The following is a 15,798-nucleotide window of genomic DNA, read 5'->3' as shown; positions in this document are numbered from 1 at the left end:
TATTTATTTTTACGACGACGGAAGCCTGTGTGTCTTGTCTGAAAGTCAGAAAATAGCAGATCTACAAGCTTACAACGCGTCACGCTGCGACGGGCTGTGAGCTTGTAAATCCGCTATTTTCAGAGCGCTCAACCAATCAGGGCACGGATTCCTCTCAACCAACCATAGCACAGCACTGCCCAGTTTGGACGTCGCAGAAACATGACGCAATCCACGACGAAAGCCTTACGTCACCACCTCCTGTTCCAATCAGGTTTCTCGATTTTCAGAGTTTCCACTTTTTCAAATCTACACTGCAGCGCCAGTCAGAGCGTCTGTTTAGAAATTAACGATACTATTGTTATATGAATTAATAATACTATATCAAACTCAAACTGTTATATTTTAAACATGGACGGAAACCTGGAATACAAGTTTAGGTTAAATATGAAGAACTACGTGCGTGATATAGATAGAATCACGAGGAAGGTATGTATGAGTGAGTGGAGTAAGCTATGTGCTAACGTTAGCTCCGTTAGTACGACATTATATTGTTTGTTTGTTTGTTTATTTTCACATACAAAAAGGTCAATAAAAATGTGAAGGAGAAAGCCTAAAAACCCTCCAGGGGCTTGCAAGTGGCATTCTCCAGGCATGTTTCTACATTCATAGTTTTTTTTTGTTTGTTTAAAGAAAAAATCACACCACTATATTAAAAATGTCACGTGAGAATTTTGCATTTGATTTTAATCAGACAGTATTCATGCAGTGAAACTTTAGTCACATGAACACCTGTCCATTTGACTTCACAGTATGCAGGACTGAGTGATGATGTGAATTTGGACCTGCGAAAGACGTCCAATAAAGGTGACCAAATGTGAAATGTCTACCTACCCTGTTCCTTCTGCTACCGCGTCTCAGTGTCATTATGTAGATGCTTTTAAAATGGCTCTGCTTTGAAAAGGACTAAAGACCTTCCTTTTTTAGCAAGACATTTGCCTAGTTGGACTTTTATTTTAATCTTTTAGCTGTTTAGGTGATCACAGAATGTTTTCATTGTTTTTATTCTTATTTTTATATTTTTCTGCTTGTAGCACCTTGATATTTGTTTCAAATGTAAAGTGCGTTATAAATAAAATGTATTATTATTATATGATTTAATGCGCACAAACTGCATGTGTTGTGTAGTCATATGTTGTAACTTTCGGCTAATCAAAAAGGATTTATTCAAGGCCAAATTTACACACACACACACACACACACACATACATTTTTTTCTTCTCTTTATTCTTTTTTTTATTGCTGTGAGAACACAGGTTGGGATTGATTTGTACCGACATATACATTACTCAGTGGTTGTTTACTTGTCTGTTCCTACTATTCTCTGTTTTGTATTTCATGTTCTGCCCTGTCCTTGGATGATGAAGTGCTCTGTCGCCACATACACGAGGGCCAGTTGAAGATGTCACTGTTGGAACCAAATGTAAGGTTTGGGTAGTAGCGGTAGTCGTGTGGTTGATGTAAACTGCCCAATTCTCAACAACTTTTGACAGACAGTGACATGTGTAATGTATGAGTGGAGTCATCTCATGACTGCTGTTTGCCTAACAGATTTATGTATTATCATTAGAGCTGGCATCACTGGCTCTTTAGTTGTCCAACAGCTGGTCAAACTAATACATTTAATCAATTATAAAAATATAAATAAATTGATTTAAAAACAGATTGAGTTTCAGCTAAAATAGATCTACATGCTCGCCTCACAACGCATCGTGATGTGACATGGTGAGATTGTAGATGCCCATTTCCTCTCTTCTTGCATGACACCATTGTGCGACTGCCGACTAAGTATACAATTGGGCTTATGTGGTTAATCAATGTCGTCAATATAGAACATGTATTAACACGACCCATTATGAGTTTGTAGTTGTACATCTGCTATTTTCTCCTGAATGGGGACGCTACGGTTCATCTGATTAAACGTCACCAGCCTATCACCACACACACTGTGATACTGGTCGTCTATACTGATTTCTACTTTGTCTCTAATTCCTCAGACCTCAATAGATTCTGGAGAACAGTCACTGAAAGGTAGATGTCAACTTTTATCTTATTACACCAATGTTTACATCTGTGTTTATGTTGTCATTTAATGCCATCACATGTGTTTCTTCTCATTTCAGCACAGGACACAAATGACACTCAGGTAACTTGCAAAAATATAAAATTAAAGTGATATAAAAATGGTGATGTTTATTTGCTAGCAATAGCACTAAACAAAGTGCATACAATGCAGTGAACACCAAATATGGCTTGGAATGAAGTTACTAAGTAATGTCATGCATTGCTTTTCAAACTAGTCGCTCTTCAGATGATTTTAGCCTCCTTTAACTTCCTGAATGTACCAGATTTTGTCACTCCTAAAAGTGTATTTTTTATTTATTTTTAAATGTTTTTTTTTGTGGCTTTCGCCTATATTTTTTATGGAGGGACAGACAGTAGGCTGACAGGAAATGGGGAGAGAGATGGGGGGGTAATGCAGTAAGGGCTGTCGGGATCGGGAGTCGAACCCGTGGCACACTGCCAGACTAATACCAGCCACAGTGCCTGGACTGCTGAGCCACGGCCCAGGCCTAAAGTGTATTCATTTTTACAAATTACTTTCAGCAGTGGGACAACACTTTGCAGGAGTGTGAGGCTGATGAGACTGATCTTGGCAGTAATCATTCTGCGCAGGATGAGGGTAAGACATTTACCAACCTATCAGTTTTGTTTTTCTTTACCTCAATGGCACATTGCACTCGTGGATCAATTTTGTTAGGGCAGATGTATCAAATAACTTAAATATACAAAGAAATAACTCACATAATGATGACAACTTTATACTCTTAAAAAAAATCATTAGTAGTGGAAATAGACGGGCAACAAGCTAACAACGTGTTGCATCGCAGCTTTGTTGTGAGCTTGCAGATCTGCCATTTCCACAATTTGATGATTTTTTTACATTTTACATCGTTACATTTTTCAACATGGATTATACCAAAATAAAATAATAATAATAATGTAATAATTGTGACAGGCCTACCTTGAGTTGGCTATTATTTCATTACTTATTTTGTTCTATGTATCTCTCACAGTATCTGGAATTAACAATACCCAGCTGAGTCAGAGCTTCTTGGATTTGACTCAGGGAAACCAGCCTGAGGACCAGGATGAGGAACTTGAGAATACACTGAGTAGTCACGGCACCTCTTTAGTGGAACTTTACCCCAGGATGATCGATCAACTGTCCAAGGCCGTACATAGTCAGCAGGTCTTTGAGGCAGCTGACTCTGTACTGAGGAAGTATCGGAGGCATAGATTTCTGCCTAATGCAAGCCACCTCAACCACACCCTCAATGTCTCAGTGAGAGCACGAGACCTCACAAACCCAAAGAAGAAAAAAGGAAAAGTCGTTCGTAAGAGATCCCCCAACCGCTCATTGCTCATGAACTTAACGCCAGGGGAAACAACTGAAGCGGTGAAGCAGTCGTATTTGCATGACGTTACCAACCAGCAGGATCAACAAACAGAAATCGTGTGTCGTACAAAAAAGGCAGACCCTGTGGAATCTAAGTACAGGCCTGACGTTCTTATTGAACCTTCTTTTGTCACTAAGATTTTACAGAGGCAACAACATCTTGAACCAACGGAGAGCCGACATCAGAGGGATCAGCCTACTGGCCGGTCTCGCCATCTCACGATTGATGGATTCAGGAGCCAGTCCCCAAGGTCGGGGAGAGAAAACATCCGTCCTCTGCTGACGAGCAATACTGCACATGAAAAGGAATCATTCACAGTCACAGATAGCTCTGCTGCTTGCTCCTCCCCAGTCCGACGGAGTCCTTTCAAAACTTGGCTGAGGAATTTGGAAAGTCAAAGTGGAAAGTCCCATGCCCTCTCCCCAAGCCCCAAGTCAGACACAGCAGGAAGTCATTGCAGACACCTGGGGGAATCCAGGTCTAGGTCTGCATCTCCACTTTCTTCCCCACAGAAGTCGATCATGTCACCAAGGAAGCATCACTACTACAGTCCTTCACAATCAAAGGTCAACTCATGCCAGTCACCCTCCAGAATCCCCAAGTTGCACACTGCACAAAGGCAAAGCCATTACAGACACCCAGCGTTTACCAGATCTAGGTCTGAATCTCCACACTCTTCTCTACAGAAGTTGACCATGTCACCAAGGAAGCATCACCACTGCAGTGACAGTCCCTCACAACCAAAGATCTACTTGCGTCAGTCCACCACAGGGACTGGCCATTCTTTTGACATCTCCACCTGCCACGACAGCAGCAGCATCCAATACTCTCCCAAGAAGATTGACATGGAGTTTCAGAGAGTCTACCACAGATTAGTCTGCCTGGGAAAACCTGTATACTTTGGTGTTCCTCCTTGCAGTGTGTGCACAAGGCACATGGATGCCAACAGAGCTATGGCAGCTCTTGCCTTGTCCCCTCACCGATCCCTTCTCAGGAAGCGCGACAGGGAACTGGACTCTGAAAGCCCCCGCTCTAACAAACGCTTCAGAGACCGATGCGACGTAAACTCCCCCGGTTCTCTCCGACACCTGAGAGAAAACCTAAAATCCTCAAGCAGCAGGCGACTTCTTTACTCAACTGGACCAGATGCATCTACTGATTATCACACGTATAGCCACAGCAAGGCTACCATGGCTCAGGGACCCGGGCCACAGTTGCATCCATGTCAGGAGTGATGGGTGACTGGGTGATGGTCTGCTTCAACATAATTCTTCAGCCTGGGTACGTCGTCTTCCGGAAAAAGATTGATACAAACATAGCATGTAAAGCTTGGTGATTTATAGCTAGAAATGTTTTTTGTTTAGAGGAAGAAAAATGCTGTTGGAAAAGGTTTGTGTGTATGCAGATTTCTCTAATTGGTTAACAATTAAGCATTTAGCTTTTATCCAGAGCAATTTAAAACATTGTGTATCGCCTAATTACAGGTTATTGATATGACAAAATGGCTTGTCTCCTTTTTCCCGTCTTCGCCATTACTTCTAATTTTACCGTACTTATGTATCCTGTATGACTTCTCTCTCTTAATAAATTGGTATCCCGAGTCCCAACCTGAAAATGTACTTTTTTTTTACTTAAGAGCTGGAAAGATGTGGAGACCCCTGTTACTGAACAATCGCTATATAGCAATTATTACTATCTGAATGTTTTTAACATTTATGATATTCATAAATTAAGAATATCACGTGCGCAACCTTTAAATAATTAAGGTGCTTATGGCTATGTTAAAGAATAGAAGTCTGCACACTAACATTCCAAGAAGCTCCCAATCAAGGCTTATTGTAGATTAACGTTTTGACACATTAAGCCTTGACTGGGAGCTTCTTAAACTTAGTGGAGTTGTGGAGTGCAGACTTCTATTCTTTATTTTATTCTTTGTCCTGCACCCTGCCGTTTAGCTCTATGTGCCAGTTTTATTGTTCTGTACTTAATGGCATGTTGCCTGTATTTTGTTAACAATTAAAGCTTCATTCAGCTATGTGTATGTTGCCTGTGTTTATTACCTGTATAATGGTCTCTTCCAGGCTTTCAAAGGAATATATATTTGTTTTTATTATTTGCACTTAAATGAAACTACTTTACTTATGGTAATTGGGGTCCCTCAGGAGTCTATACTTGGTCCCCCATGACATCCAAGAATGGATGCCTTGCCTTCTTGCAGCAGTCTTGTGTATTTTGTAAATGAAGACTACTGAAGTCATGACAATCCAGCTTTTCTTTATGGCATGGCTCTGCAGATGCACAGCCAGAAGTTGTGCATACTGACAATGGGACAGAAGTACACACATTTTTATGATGCAAATCAGGCTGAAACCTTGCCCCAATTTTGAGTCAGATGAGTGGCCACATGGAGTCCAAGAACTACTTTCATTTATATCCGAACTGCTTCAAAAATGATTGGTCATTATGGTTACCAAACAAACCATGCCAGAAAAGTACTCAATTATCCAAAGAGGTTGAAATCCGATTCCACCTACAAATCACAAAACTAATATCAAAAGATACAGAACCACCTTTTTTTTTTAACAAAGTTCTTGTTTATGAATTACTTGGACCCAGGGTTTGACATCAGACTGTCCCAGAAATTCAAGTCATCAAGATACATAGATGTTTATTCATGGAATGTTTTATTGCAGTTTTGAGAAAACCATCCATCAACCCCTTTCAGACTTACATCACAGCAACCATCTGTGTACATTGGTTAGTGTGGTTAGGGAAAACAACTGCCATGCAACAAAGAACACTGTACCTCAAGTAAATCAGGCTTTATAAGTAACAGCAGTTACAGCAAGAGTTTTCAGCTCAATTTTGGTCGAAAGAGTTGTGCGTTTTTTCACTTATACAGCATCTTGTATCAAAATATGCGTGAGGTTAAGTCTTGGAACACACATAAGGTGCAAAATCAGACCCAATGATTTTAAAGAGTGGTTCAGAAACATTTGGTTTACATGGGGCCATGAAAAGACCTCCACAATAATAAGAGCACTAAAGTCTGACATCACGGCCACTAGAGGTCACTATCACCCTAGGTCAGATTTTTTACATGGGGGAATCTTAGGGCGCGTTCGGAAATAGCGCACTGAGCACACTGTGCAATGCAAACTAATAGGTGAGTGCGCTCCCGGTGCACATTTCCGAACACACCCTTAATCTTCCAAAAATAAACACATCAGCTGGGTGATTTTACTCATGATATGAAGCATCAACTGGCAGTTGTAAAAGTACAAATTTATCCAAAGAGTAAGAAAAAATATATAATAATCTCCCTAAACAAGACGTTTGATCAAATGTAACTCAATATAAACTAAAGTGTCACATACTGTACTGTATCTGACAATCACTGGGCTTATTCGTTTATTTTTGGAACACAGTTCTTATGCGACAAGATCTAAGATTCCCCTATGGGATTTCCAATGTAACAAATATCTCCGTGACCCAGGGGTAGCGGGAGTGACATCAGGACTACGGTACTCCATTGTCTAGTAGTATAACCTGCAATATCACCCTGTTTGAAACAATGCATACACTGCTGCTTCACATGTTTTTTGAGTAATTGTCATCGACAGTCCAGGCGTTAGTCAAGTGTAATCTAGAGCAGTGGTTCTCAAAGTGGGGTCCAGGGGGTTAGGAATCAAATTAAGAACCATATGGTTCTGTAACTCAGTGTACCGTGTCAAGAGTTACATTAACACAGGATATCCCAAATATCAAAAATAACTCAAATGAGGCTCCGTGGCCTTCCTAATGCAGTGGTTCTCAAATGGGGTCCAGGGTTCCTTGAAAGGGTTCCAAATAGACCCCTCACCGGTCTGTAACGTAAGAGTTATGGGAGACCCTGACATTTAAAATAAAGTACCACTGGCTTAATTCATATTAAAGTTAGAGTACCATTGGCTTAATTCATATAATTCTGGAGTGTGTGTGTGTGTGTGTGTGTGTGTGTGTGTGGGGGGGGGGGGGGGGGGGGGTGCTGAGAAACACTGCCTTAGAGTTAAATGTCCTGTGTGGGTCAAGACAGCATGAGCGCTGCCTTCCAGCTCGACTGTGCTCTTGCCGTTGCACGGGTGTGCTGCTGCGGCGAGCAGGCAGGCAGTCACCACTCCAGCTCCACAGGGTATTTCCCTGTCAGACAGGCGGTGCAGTGGCCAACTCTCCGGCGGGGTTTGTTACTGGTGTTGATCATCTCGTCCTTCTCCTGCATGGAGGCGATTCCCCCCTGGACCGCTGACAGCAAGCCCTCCACCGTCAGATACTGTACACTGTCGGCACCTGCATTAAGCATGGTTGGACGAGACAAAGTCTGTTGTCCGTTTTTCAAAAAGTACATCTCTAAGGTGATTGTGGAATTAAAAAGTTATATATATATATGGGATACATTTGTCATGTATCCCGTATCTTAAATTACCTCTGTTAACATGTAGCGTCTATGGAGTGACGTCACGCTATCACCACTAACCCCAAAAGGGGGCGTATTAAGGGGGGCGGGGAAATTCTGTGAGATAGGCTTATATGCATCTGAACGTAGGGCTTGGCAATTAACCGAAAATAACAGTAAAAGTTAAAACCGATATTTAACCGAACAATCTAGGTTAATCGAATACAAATTTGAATCTTTTCTTTATTATTATATATTTTTTATAAAATAGAATAAATCGATTAGTCTGCTAACCAATGAACCCTGTATGATATCTTTTGCACAATGGTGGTGCACACAAAAATAACCGATCTACAAGCTGTAGTTGGATGGCTCTATGAGAACCACTGGACTAAGTATGGAACATGTCATAAGGTAATGGACAGCTCTATCAGCACTCATACAGACACAAACAATGTAAAAACACAAAACAGCTCGAAATTTGAGTGTTAAATCCCATTCTTCACAACTTCACATATAGTATATCCTTGCTGTCGGGCAGAAAACTCCTATCTCCGAATTATTTTTTTGTGTGTTTTTTCATAAATGAATGCCCTACTTGATCATACTACTAACAGCGTCACACGAAAGCATAAAAATTGGCAGAACGCTGTGTTTTGAGCTTGTCGAGCTGCTACTTTTGATGCTTTTGAATTCGAATCCTGAAAAGTCTTGAACATAATGAGGTTCCCAGTTCCCACCCGACAGAGACGAGATATCATGATATGTAAACTCACCCCAGAATCCAGACTGGCAGATATAAATCGGTATAACAGTATAATCCAATCACGCCTCCATTTCCAGCACAGTGTTGCAGCAGAATATGTGACAATGTGTTCCCAAGCTCTACGACCTCTCTGTAAGACAGAGACACAGAGCTTCCAGAGCCACTGTCAAATGTCACAGCCGCTCTGGTGCCGCCGTGCAGTGAGACAGCTCTGACCACCAGATCCTGTAGGTTCTTCACATCCATCTCCTGGCAGTGCCCCCATGCAGTGTTCAGTGTTTACAGCTCTGACTGGATCCTGTAATCCTAGTAAACAGGCAGGGAGTAAAGCAAAAACAAACATCCCCACTGAAATTCTTTGACAGGTCCAAGTCCCAATCTGTGATTTGTGAAATTACACGAAAGGATCGAATCCCCCACACTAGCGGACGTAACACTGATTCCTAAACAATTTGAACTAGTTGAAGTCATTGCAGATTGAGGCTTTTAACATTTGCTTTTATTATATCCCAGATCTTTAGGGTTTTATGGAAGATGCTTCTGAACATGAATTTAAATGTGCATTTTTAAGAAACAGATTAGAACATATTGCTAGTTTGACCTTTTCTAATACTCTTGACTCTAATCTAATGATTGAAATCCGTCGTGGCGACAGTTCCATGTGTAAATTCTTCACATCCATCCATACATCTGCATTAGCTGCAAGATACTAGATGCAGATAGGCATCGCTAGCAGCTACATCTACTTGGTACTGCGGTGCCAGCATGCAGTGTGCCTGTGACAGCTCTGTAGCCTCTTCATGCATCTTCTGGTGCACGGTGCCATGCCACCATGCATTGTAACAAGGTTGAAGGTGTGGCAGCGGTGGCCGAACGGATAGCGGCGCGGTCTAGATACCGGAAGGTTCCCAGTTCGAACCAGCCGTCCGACACGTTAAAATTACCGCTGAAATGCCCTTGAACAAGGCATCAACCACTACGATGAAATGTGTTCTATGAGCAGGGCCTGGCTGGAAACAAGTTCTTGAGCTTAGCCCAGATACCCTGGGTAAATATAGATTTCATTTCATTTCATTTCAAGATGCATATTTGGATTCAGAACTAGTCAGGCCAGTGATTTAAACAGTAACAGTATCCATTCCATACATTGATAGACTACACAAAGATCCTGTAGGTTATTTACATGTGGTCTTCTGGAGTCTCCATGCAGTTGTTTGACAGCAAGTCTGTCCACAAGATCCTGCTGGTTCTTCACAATCCATCTCTGGACTCGTCTGACGCTGAGCGTTACTTAACTTCCGCATTATTTTTGCTCTAGTTGTTATCTCTCTAAAGCACCTAACTTTATATGAACACCAAAATAATTGTGAGCTGTTCAAGGAACATAAATTAATGATTATTTATTTTTACGACGACGGAAGCCTGTGTGTCTTGTCTGAAAGTCAGAAAATAGCAGATCTACAAGCTTACAACGCGTCACGCTGCGACGGGCTGTGAGCTTGTAAATCCGCTATTTTCAGAGCGCTCAACCAATCAGGGCACGGATTCCTCTCAACCAACCATAGCACAGCACTGCCCAGTTTGGACGTCGCAGAAACATGACGCAATCCACGACGAAAGCCTTACGTCACCACCTCCTGTTCCAATCAGGTTTCTCGATTTTCAGAGTTTCCACTTTTTCAAATCTACACTGCAGCGCCAGTCAGAGCGTCTGTTTAGAAATTAACGATACTATTGTTATATGAATTAATAATACTATATCAAACTCAAACTGTTATATTTTAAACATGGACGGAAACCTGGAATACAAGTTTAGGTTAAATATGAAGAACTACGTGCGTGATATAGATAGAATCACGAGGAAGGTATGTATGAGTGAGTGGAGTAAGCTATGTGCTAACGTTAGCTCCGTTAGTACGACATTATATTGTTTGTTTGTTTGTTTATTTTCACATACAAAAAGGTCAATAAAAATGTGAAGGAGAAAGCCTAAAAACCCTCCAGGGGCTTGCAAGTGGCATTCTCCAGGCATGTTTCTACATTCATAGTTTTTTTTTGTTTGTTTAAAGAAAAAATCACACCACTATATTAAAAATGTCACGTGAGAATTTTGCATTTGATTTTAATCAGACAGTATTCATGCAGTGAAACTTTAGTCACATGAACACCTGTCCATTTGACTTCACAGTATGCAGGACTGAGTGATGATGTGAATTTGGACCTGCGAAAGACGTCCAATAAAGGTGACCAAATGTGAAATGTCTACCTACCCTGTTCCTTCTGCTACCGCGTCTCAGTGTCATTATGTAGATGCTTTTAAAATGGCTCTGCTTTGAAAAGGACTAAAGACCTTCCTTTTTTAGCAAGACATTTGCCTAGTTGGACTTTTATTTTAATCTTTTAGCTGTTTAGGTGATCACAGAATGTTTTCATTGTTTTTATTCTTATTTTTATATTTTTCTGCTTGTAGCACCTTGATATTTGTTTCAAATGTAAAGTGCGTTATAAATAAAATGTATTATTATTATATGATTTAATGCGCACAAACTGCATGTGTTGTGTAGTCATATGTTGTAACTTTCGGCTAATCAAAAAGGATTTATTCAAGGCCAAATTTACACACACACACACACACACACATACATTTTTTTCTTCTCTTTATTCTTTTTTTTATTGCTGTGAGAACACAGGTTGGGATTGATTTGTACCGACATATACATTACTCAGTGGTTGTTTACTTGTCTGTTCCTACTATTCTCTGTTTTGTATTTCATGTTCTGCCCTGTCCTTGGATGATGAAGTGCTCTGTCGCCACATACACGAGGGCCAGTTGAAGATGTCACTGTTGGAACCAAATGTAAGGTTTGGGTAGTAGCGGTAGTCGTGTGGTTGATGTAAACTGCCCAATTCTCAACAACTTTTGACAGACAGTGACAGTGTGTATGTATGAGTGGAGTCATCTCATGACTGCTGTTTGCCTAACAGATTTATGTATTATCATTAGAGCTGGCATCACTGGCTCTTTAGTTGTCCAACAGCTGGTCAAACTAATACATTTAATCAATTATAAAAATATAAATAAATTGATTTAAAAACAGATTGAGTTTCAGCTAAAATAGATCTACATGCTCGCCTCACAACGCATCGTGATGCGACATGGTGAGATTGTAGATGCCCATTTCCTCTCTTCTTGCATGACACCATTGTGCGACTGCCGACTAAGTATACAATTGGGCTTATGTGGTTAATCAATGTCGTCAATATAGAACATGTATTAACACGACCCATTATGAGTTTGTAGTTGTACATCTGCTATTTTCTCCTGAATGGGGACGCTACGGTTCATCTGATTAAACGTCACCAGCCTATCACCACACACACTGTGATACTGGTCGTCTATACTGATTTCTACTTTGTCTCTAATTCCTCAGACCTCAATAGATTCTGGAGAACAGTCACTGAAAGGTAGATGTCAACTTTTATCTTATTACACCAATGTTTACATCTGTGTTTATGTTGTCATTTAATGCCATCACATGTGTTTCTTCTCATTTCAGCACAGGACACAAATGACACTCAGGTAACTTGCAAAAATATAAAATTAAAGTGATATAAAAATGGTGATGTTTATTTGCTAGCAATAGCACTAAACAAAGTGCATACAATGCAGTGAACACCAAATATGGCTTGGAATGAAGTTACTAAGTAATGTCATGCATTGCTTTTCAAACTAGTCGCTCTTCAGATGATTTTAGCCTCCTTTAACTTCCTGAATGTACCAGATTTTGTCACTCCTAAAAGTGTATTTTTTATTTATTTTTAAATGTTTTTTTTTGTGGCTTTCGCCTATATTTTTTATGGAGGGACAGACAGTAGGCTGACAGGAAATGGGGAGAGAGATGGGGGGGTAATGCAGTAAGGGCTGTCGGGATCGGGAGTCGAACCCGTGGCACACTGCCAGACTAATACCAGCCACAGTGCCTGGACTGCTGAGCCACGGCCCAGGCCTAAAGTGTATTCATTTTTACAAATTACTTTCAGCAGTGGGACAACACTTTGCAGGAGTGTGAGGCTGATGAGACTGATCTTGGCAGTAATCATTCTGCGCAGGATGAGGGTAAGACATTTACCAACCTATCAGTTTTGTTTTTCTTTACCTCAATGGCACATTGCACTCGTGGATCAATTTTGTTAGGGCAGATGTATCAAATAACTTAAATATACAAAGAAATAACTCACATAATGATGACAACTTTATACTCTTAAAAAAAATCATTAGTAGTGGAAATAGACGGGCAACAAGCTAACAACGTGTTGCATCGCAGCTTTGTTGTGAGCTTGCAGATCTGCCATTTCCACAATTTGATGATTTTTTTACATTTTACATCGTTACATTTTTCAACATGGATTATACCAAAATAAAATAATAATAATAATGTAATAATTGTGACAGGCCTACCTTGAGTTGGCTATTATTTCATTACTTATTTTGTTCTATGTATCTCTCACAGTATCTGGAATTAACAATACCCAGCTGAGTCAGAGCTTCTTGGATTTGACTCAGGGAAACCAGCCTGAGGACCAGGATGAGGAACTTGAGAATACACTGAGTAGTCACGGCACCTCTTTAGTGGAACTTTACCCCAGGATGATCGATCAACTGTCCAAGGCCGTACATAGTCAGCAGGTCTTTGAGGCAGCTGACTCTGTACTGAGGAAGTATCGGAGGCATAGATTTCTGCCTAATGCAAGCCACCTCAACCACACCCTCAATGTCTCAGTGAGAGCACGAGACCTCACAAACCCAAAGAAGAAAAAAGGAAAAGTCGTTCGTAAGAGATCCCCCAACCGCTCATTGCTCATGAACTTAACGCCAGGGGAAACAACTGAAGCGGTGAAGCAGTCGTATTTGCATGACGTTACCAACCAGCAGGATCAACAAACAGAAATCGTGTGTCGTACAAAAAAGGCAGACCCTGTGGAATCTAAGTACAGGCCTGACGTTCTTATTGAACCTTCTTTTGTCACTAAGATTTTACAGAGGCAACAACATCTTGAACCAACGGAGAGCCGACATCAGAGGGATCAGCCTACTGGCCGGTCTCGCCATCTCACGATTGATGGATTCAGGAGCCAGTCCCCAAGGTCGGGGAGAGAAAACATCCGTCCTCTGCTGACGAGCAATACTGCACATGAAAAGGAATCATTCACAGTCACAGATAGCTCTGCTGCTTGCTCCTCCCCAGTCCGACGGAGTCCTTTCAAAACTTGGCTGAGGAATTTGGAAAGTCAAAGTGGAAAGTCCCATGCCCTCTCCCCAAGCCCCAAGTCAGACACAGCAGGAAGTCATTGCAGACACCTGGGGGAATCCAGGTCTAGGTCTGCATCTCCACTTTCTTCCCCACAGAAGTCGATCATGTCACCAAGGAAGCATCACTACTACAGTCCTTCACAATCAAAGGTCAACTCATGCCAGTCACCCTCCAGAATCCCCAAGTTGCACACTGCACAAAGGCAAAGCCATTACAGACACCCAGCGTTTACCAGATCTAGGTCTGAATCTCCACACTCTTCTCTACAGAAGTTGACCATGTCACCAAGGAAGCATCACCACTGCAGTGACAGTCCCTCACAACCAAAGATCTACTTGCGTCAGTCCACCACAGGGACTGGCCATTCTTTTGACATCTCCACCTGCCACGACAGCAGCAGCATCCAATACTCTCCCAAGAAGATTGACATGGAGTTTCAGAGAGTCTACCACAGATTAGTCTGCCTGGGAAAACCTGTATACTTTGGTGTTCCTCCTTGCAGTGTGTGCACAAGGCACATGGATGCCAACAGAGCTATGGCAGCTCTTGCCTTGTCCCCTCACCGATCCCTTCTCAGGAAGCGCGACAGGGAACTGGACTCTGAAAGCCCCCGCTCTAACAAACGCTTCAGAGACCGATGCGACGTAAACTCCCCCGGTTCTCTCCGACACCTGAGAGAAAACCTAAAATCCTCAAGCAGCAGGCGACTTCTTTACTCAACTGGACCAGATGCATCTACTGATTATCACACGTATAGCCACAGCAAGGCTACCATGGCTCAGGGACCCGGGCCACAGTTGCATCCATGTCAGGAGTGATGGGTGACTGGGTGATGGTCTGCTTCAACATAATTCTTCAGCCTGGGTACGTCGTCTTCCGGAAAAAGATTGATACAAACATAGCATGTAAAGCTTGGTGATTTATAGCTAGAAATGTTTTTTGTTTAGAGGAAGAAAAATGCTGTTGGAAAAGGTTTGTGTGTATGCAGATTTCTCTAATTGGTTAACAATTAAGCATTTAGCTTTTATCCAGAGCAATTTAAAACATTGTGTATCGCCTAATTACAGGTTATTGATATGACAAAATGGCTTGTCTCCTTTTTCCCGTCTTCGCCATTACTTCTAATTTTACCGTACTTATGTATCCTGTATGACTTCTCTCTCTTAATAAATTGGTATCCCGAGTCCCAACCTGAAAATGTACTTTTTTTTACTTAAGAGCTGGAAAGATGTGGAGACCCCTGTTACTGAACAATCGCTATATAGCAATTATTACTATCTGAATGTTTTTAACATTTATGATATTCATAAATTAAGAATATCACGTGCGCAACCTTTAAATAATTAAGGTGCTTATGGCTATGTTAAAGAATAGAAGTCTGCACACTAACATTCCAAGAAGCTCCCAATCAAGGCTTATTGTAGATTAACGTTTTGACACATTAAGCCTTGACTGGGAGCTTCTTAAACTTAGTGGAGTTGTGGAGTGCAGACTTCTATTCTTTATTTTATTCTTTGTCCTGCACCCTGCCGTTTAGCTCTATGTGCCAGTTTTATTGTTCTGTACTTAATGGCATGTTGCCTGTATTTTGTTAACAATTAAAGCTTCATTCAGCTATGTGTATGTTGCCTGTGTTTATTACCTGTATAATGGTCTCTTCCAGGCTTTCAAAGGAATATATATTTGTTTTTATTATTTGCACTTAAATGAAACTACTTTACTTATGGTAATTGGGGTCCCTCAGGAGTCTATACTTGGTCCCCCATGACATCCAAGAATGGATGCCTT

The 15,798-nt window shown here is 41.2% G+C and overlaps 2 protein-coding genes and 2 long non-coding RNA genes across 6 annotated transcripts in view; 3 read left to right on the top strand and 1 right to left on the bottom strand.

The window, feature by feature from the left end:
- The window catches only part of LOC306926945, a 251,928-nt gene extending 246,391 nt beyond the window's left edge, over positions 1-5,537 (top strand). The window contains exon 2 of the long non-coding RNA XR_013790459.1: positions 5,365-5,537. This is a non-coding gene — a long non-coding RNA (uncharacterized lncRNA). The remainder of the gene's footprint in view (positions 1-5,364) is intronic.
- On the top strand, positions 240-5,537 carry LOC306926943 (uncharacterized protein). 2 transcript variants are annotated; one of them, XM_079506470.1, is made up of 7 exons: positions 240-468; positions 792-846; positions 1,407-1,462; positions 2,037-2,070; positions 2,163-2,185; positions 2,650-2,722; positions 3,117-5,537. In XM_079506470.1, exons 1-7 carry the CDS (start codon positions 391-393, stop codon positions 4,733-4,735), a joined length of 1,938 nt encoding a protein of 645 aa, XP_079362596.1. In that variant the 5' UTR covers positions 240-390; the 3' UTR covers positions 4,736-5,537. The 2 variants fall into 2 exon arrangements, with proteins under 2 accessions (XP_079362596.1, XP_079362595.1); XM_079506469.1 differs by having other exon boundaries at positions 241-468; positions 2,647-2,722.
- Positions 5,538-6,157: 620 nt separating this feature from the next.
- On the bottom strand, positions 6,158-10,089 carry LOC306926584. The gene is made up of 3 exons (XR_013790404.1): positions 9,882-10,089; positions 8,709-9,004; positions 6,158-7,826 (listed from the first exon to the last, which is right to left on the bottom strand). It is a non-coding gene; the product is annotated as an uncharacterized lncRNA (long non-coding RNA).
- Positions 10,090-10,334: 245 nt separating this feature from the next.
- On the top strand, positions 10,335-15,629 carry LOC306926047 (uncharacterized protein). Of its 2 annotated transcripts, none has more exons than XM_079505281.1 (7): positions 10,335-10,563; positions 10,887-10,941; positions 11,500-11,555; positions 12,130-12,163; positions 12,256-12,278; positions 12,743-12,815; positions 13,210-15,629. In XM_079505281.1, exons 1-7 carry the CDS (start codon positions 10,486-10,488, stop codon positions 14,826-14,828), a joined length of 1,938 nt encoding a protein of 645 aa, XP_079361407.1. In that variant the 5' UTR covers positions 10,335-10,485; the 3' UTR covers positions 14,829-15,629. The 2 variants fall into 2 exon arrangements, with proteins under 2 accessions (XP_079361407.1, XP_079361406.1); XM_079505280.1 differs by having other exon boundaries at positions 10,336-10,563; positions 12,740-12,815.
- Positions 15,630-15,798: the final 169 nt, after the last annotated feature.

This window comes from Electrona antarctica, assembly GCF_951216825.1.
Source record: "Electrona antarctica genome assembly, chromosome: 7".
Taxonomy (NCBI): Eukaryota; Metazoa; Chordata; class Actinopteri; order Myctophiformes; family Myctophidae; genus Electrona; species Electrona antarctica.
This window is presented reverse-complemented; position numbering and strand designations above follow the sequence as displayed.

Coding starts and splice junctions, on each gene's coding strand:
- LOC306926943 (XM_079506469.1), top strand. CDS start 391: ATGGACGGAAACCTGGAATACAAGTTTAGGTTAAATATGAAGAACTAC. Junction 469..791: donor TAGATAGAATCACGAGGAAG/GTATGTATGAGT, acceptor TTGACTTCACAG/TATGCAGGACTGAGTGATGA. Junction 2,723..3,116: donor TCATTCTGCGCAGGATGAGG/GTAAGACATTTA, acceptor TATCTCTCACAG/TATCTGGAATTAACAATACC.
- LOC306926047 (XM_079505280.1), top strand. CDS start 10,486: ATGGACGGAAACCTGGAATACAAGTTTAGGTTAAATATGAAGAACTAC. Junction 10,942..11,499: donor GCGAAAGACGTCCAATAAAG/GTGACCAAATGT, acceptor TGGATGATGAAG/TGCTCTGTCGCCACATACAC. Junction 12,816..13,209: donor TCATTCTGCGCAGGATGAGG/GTAAGACATTTA, acceptor TATCTCTCACAG/TATCTGGAATTAACAATACC.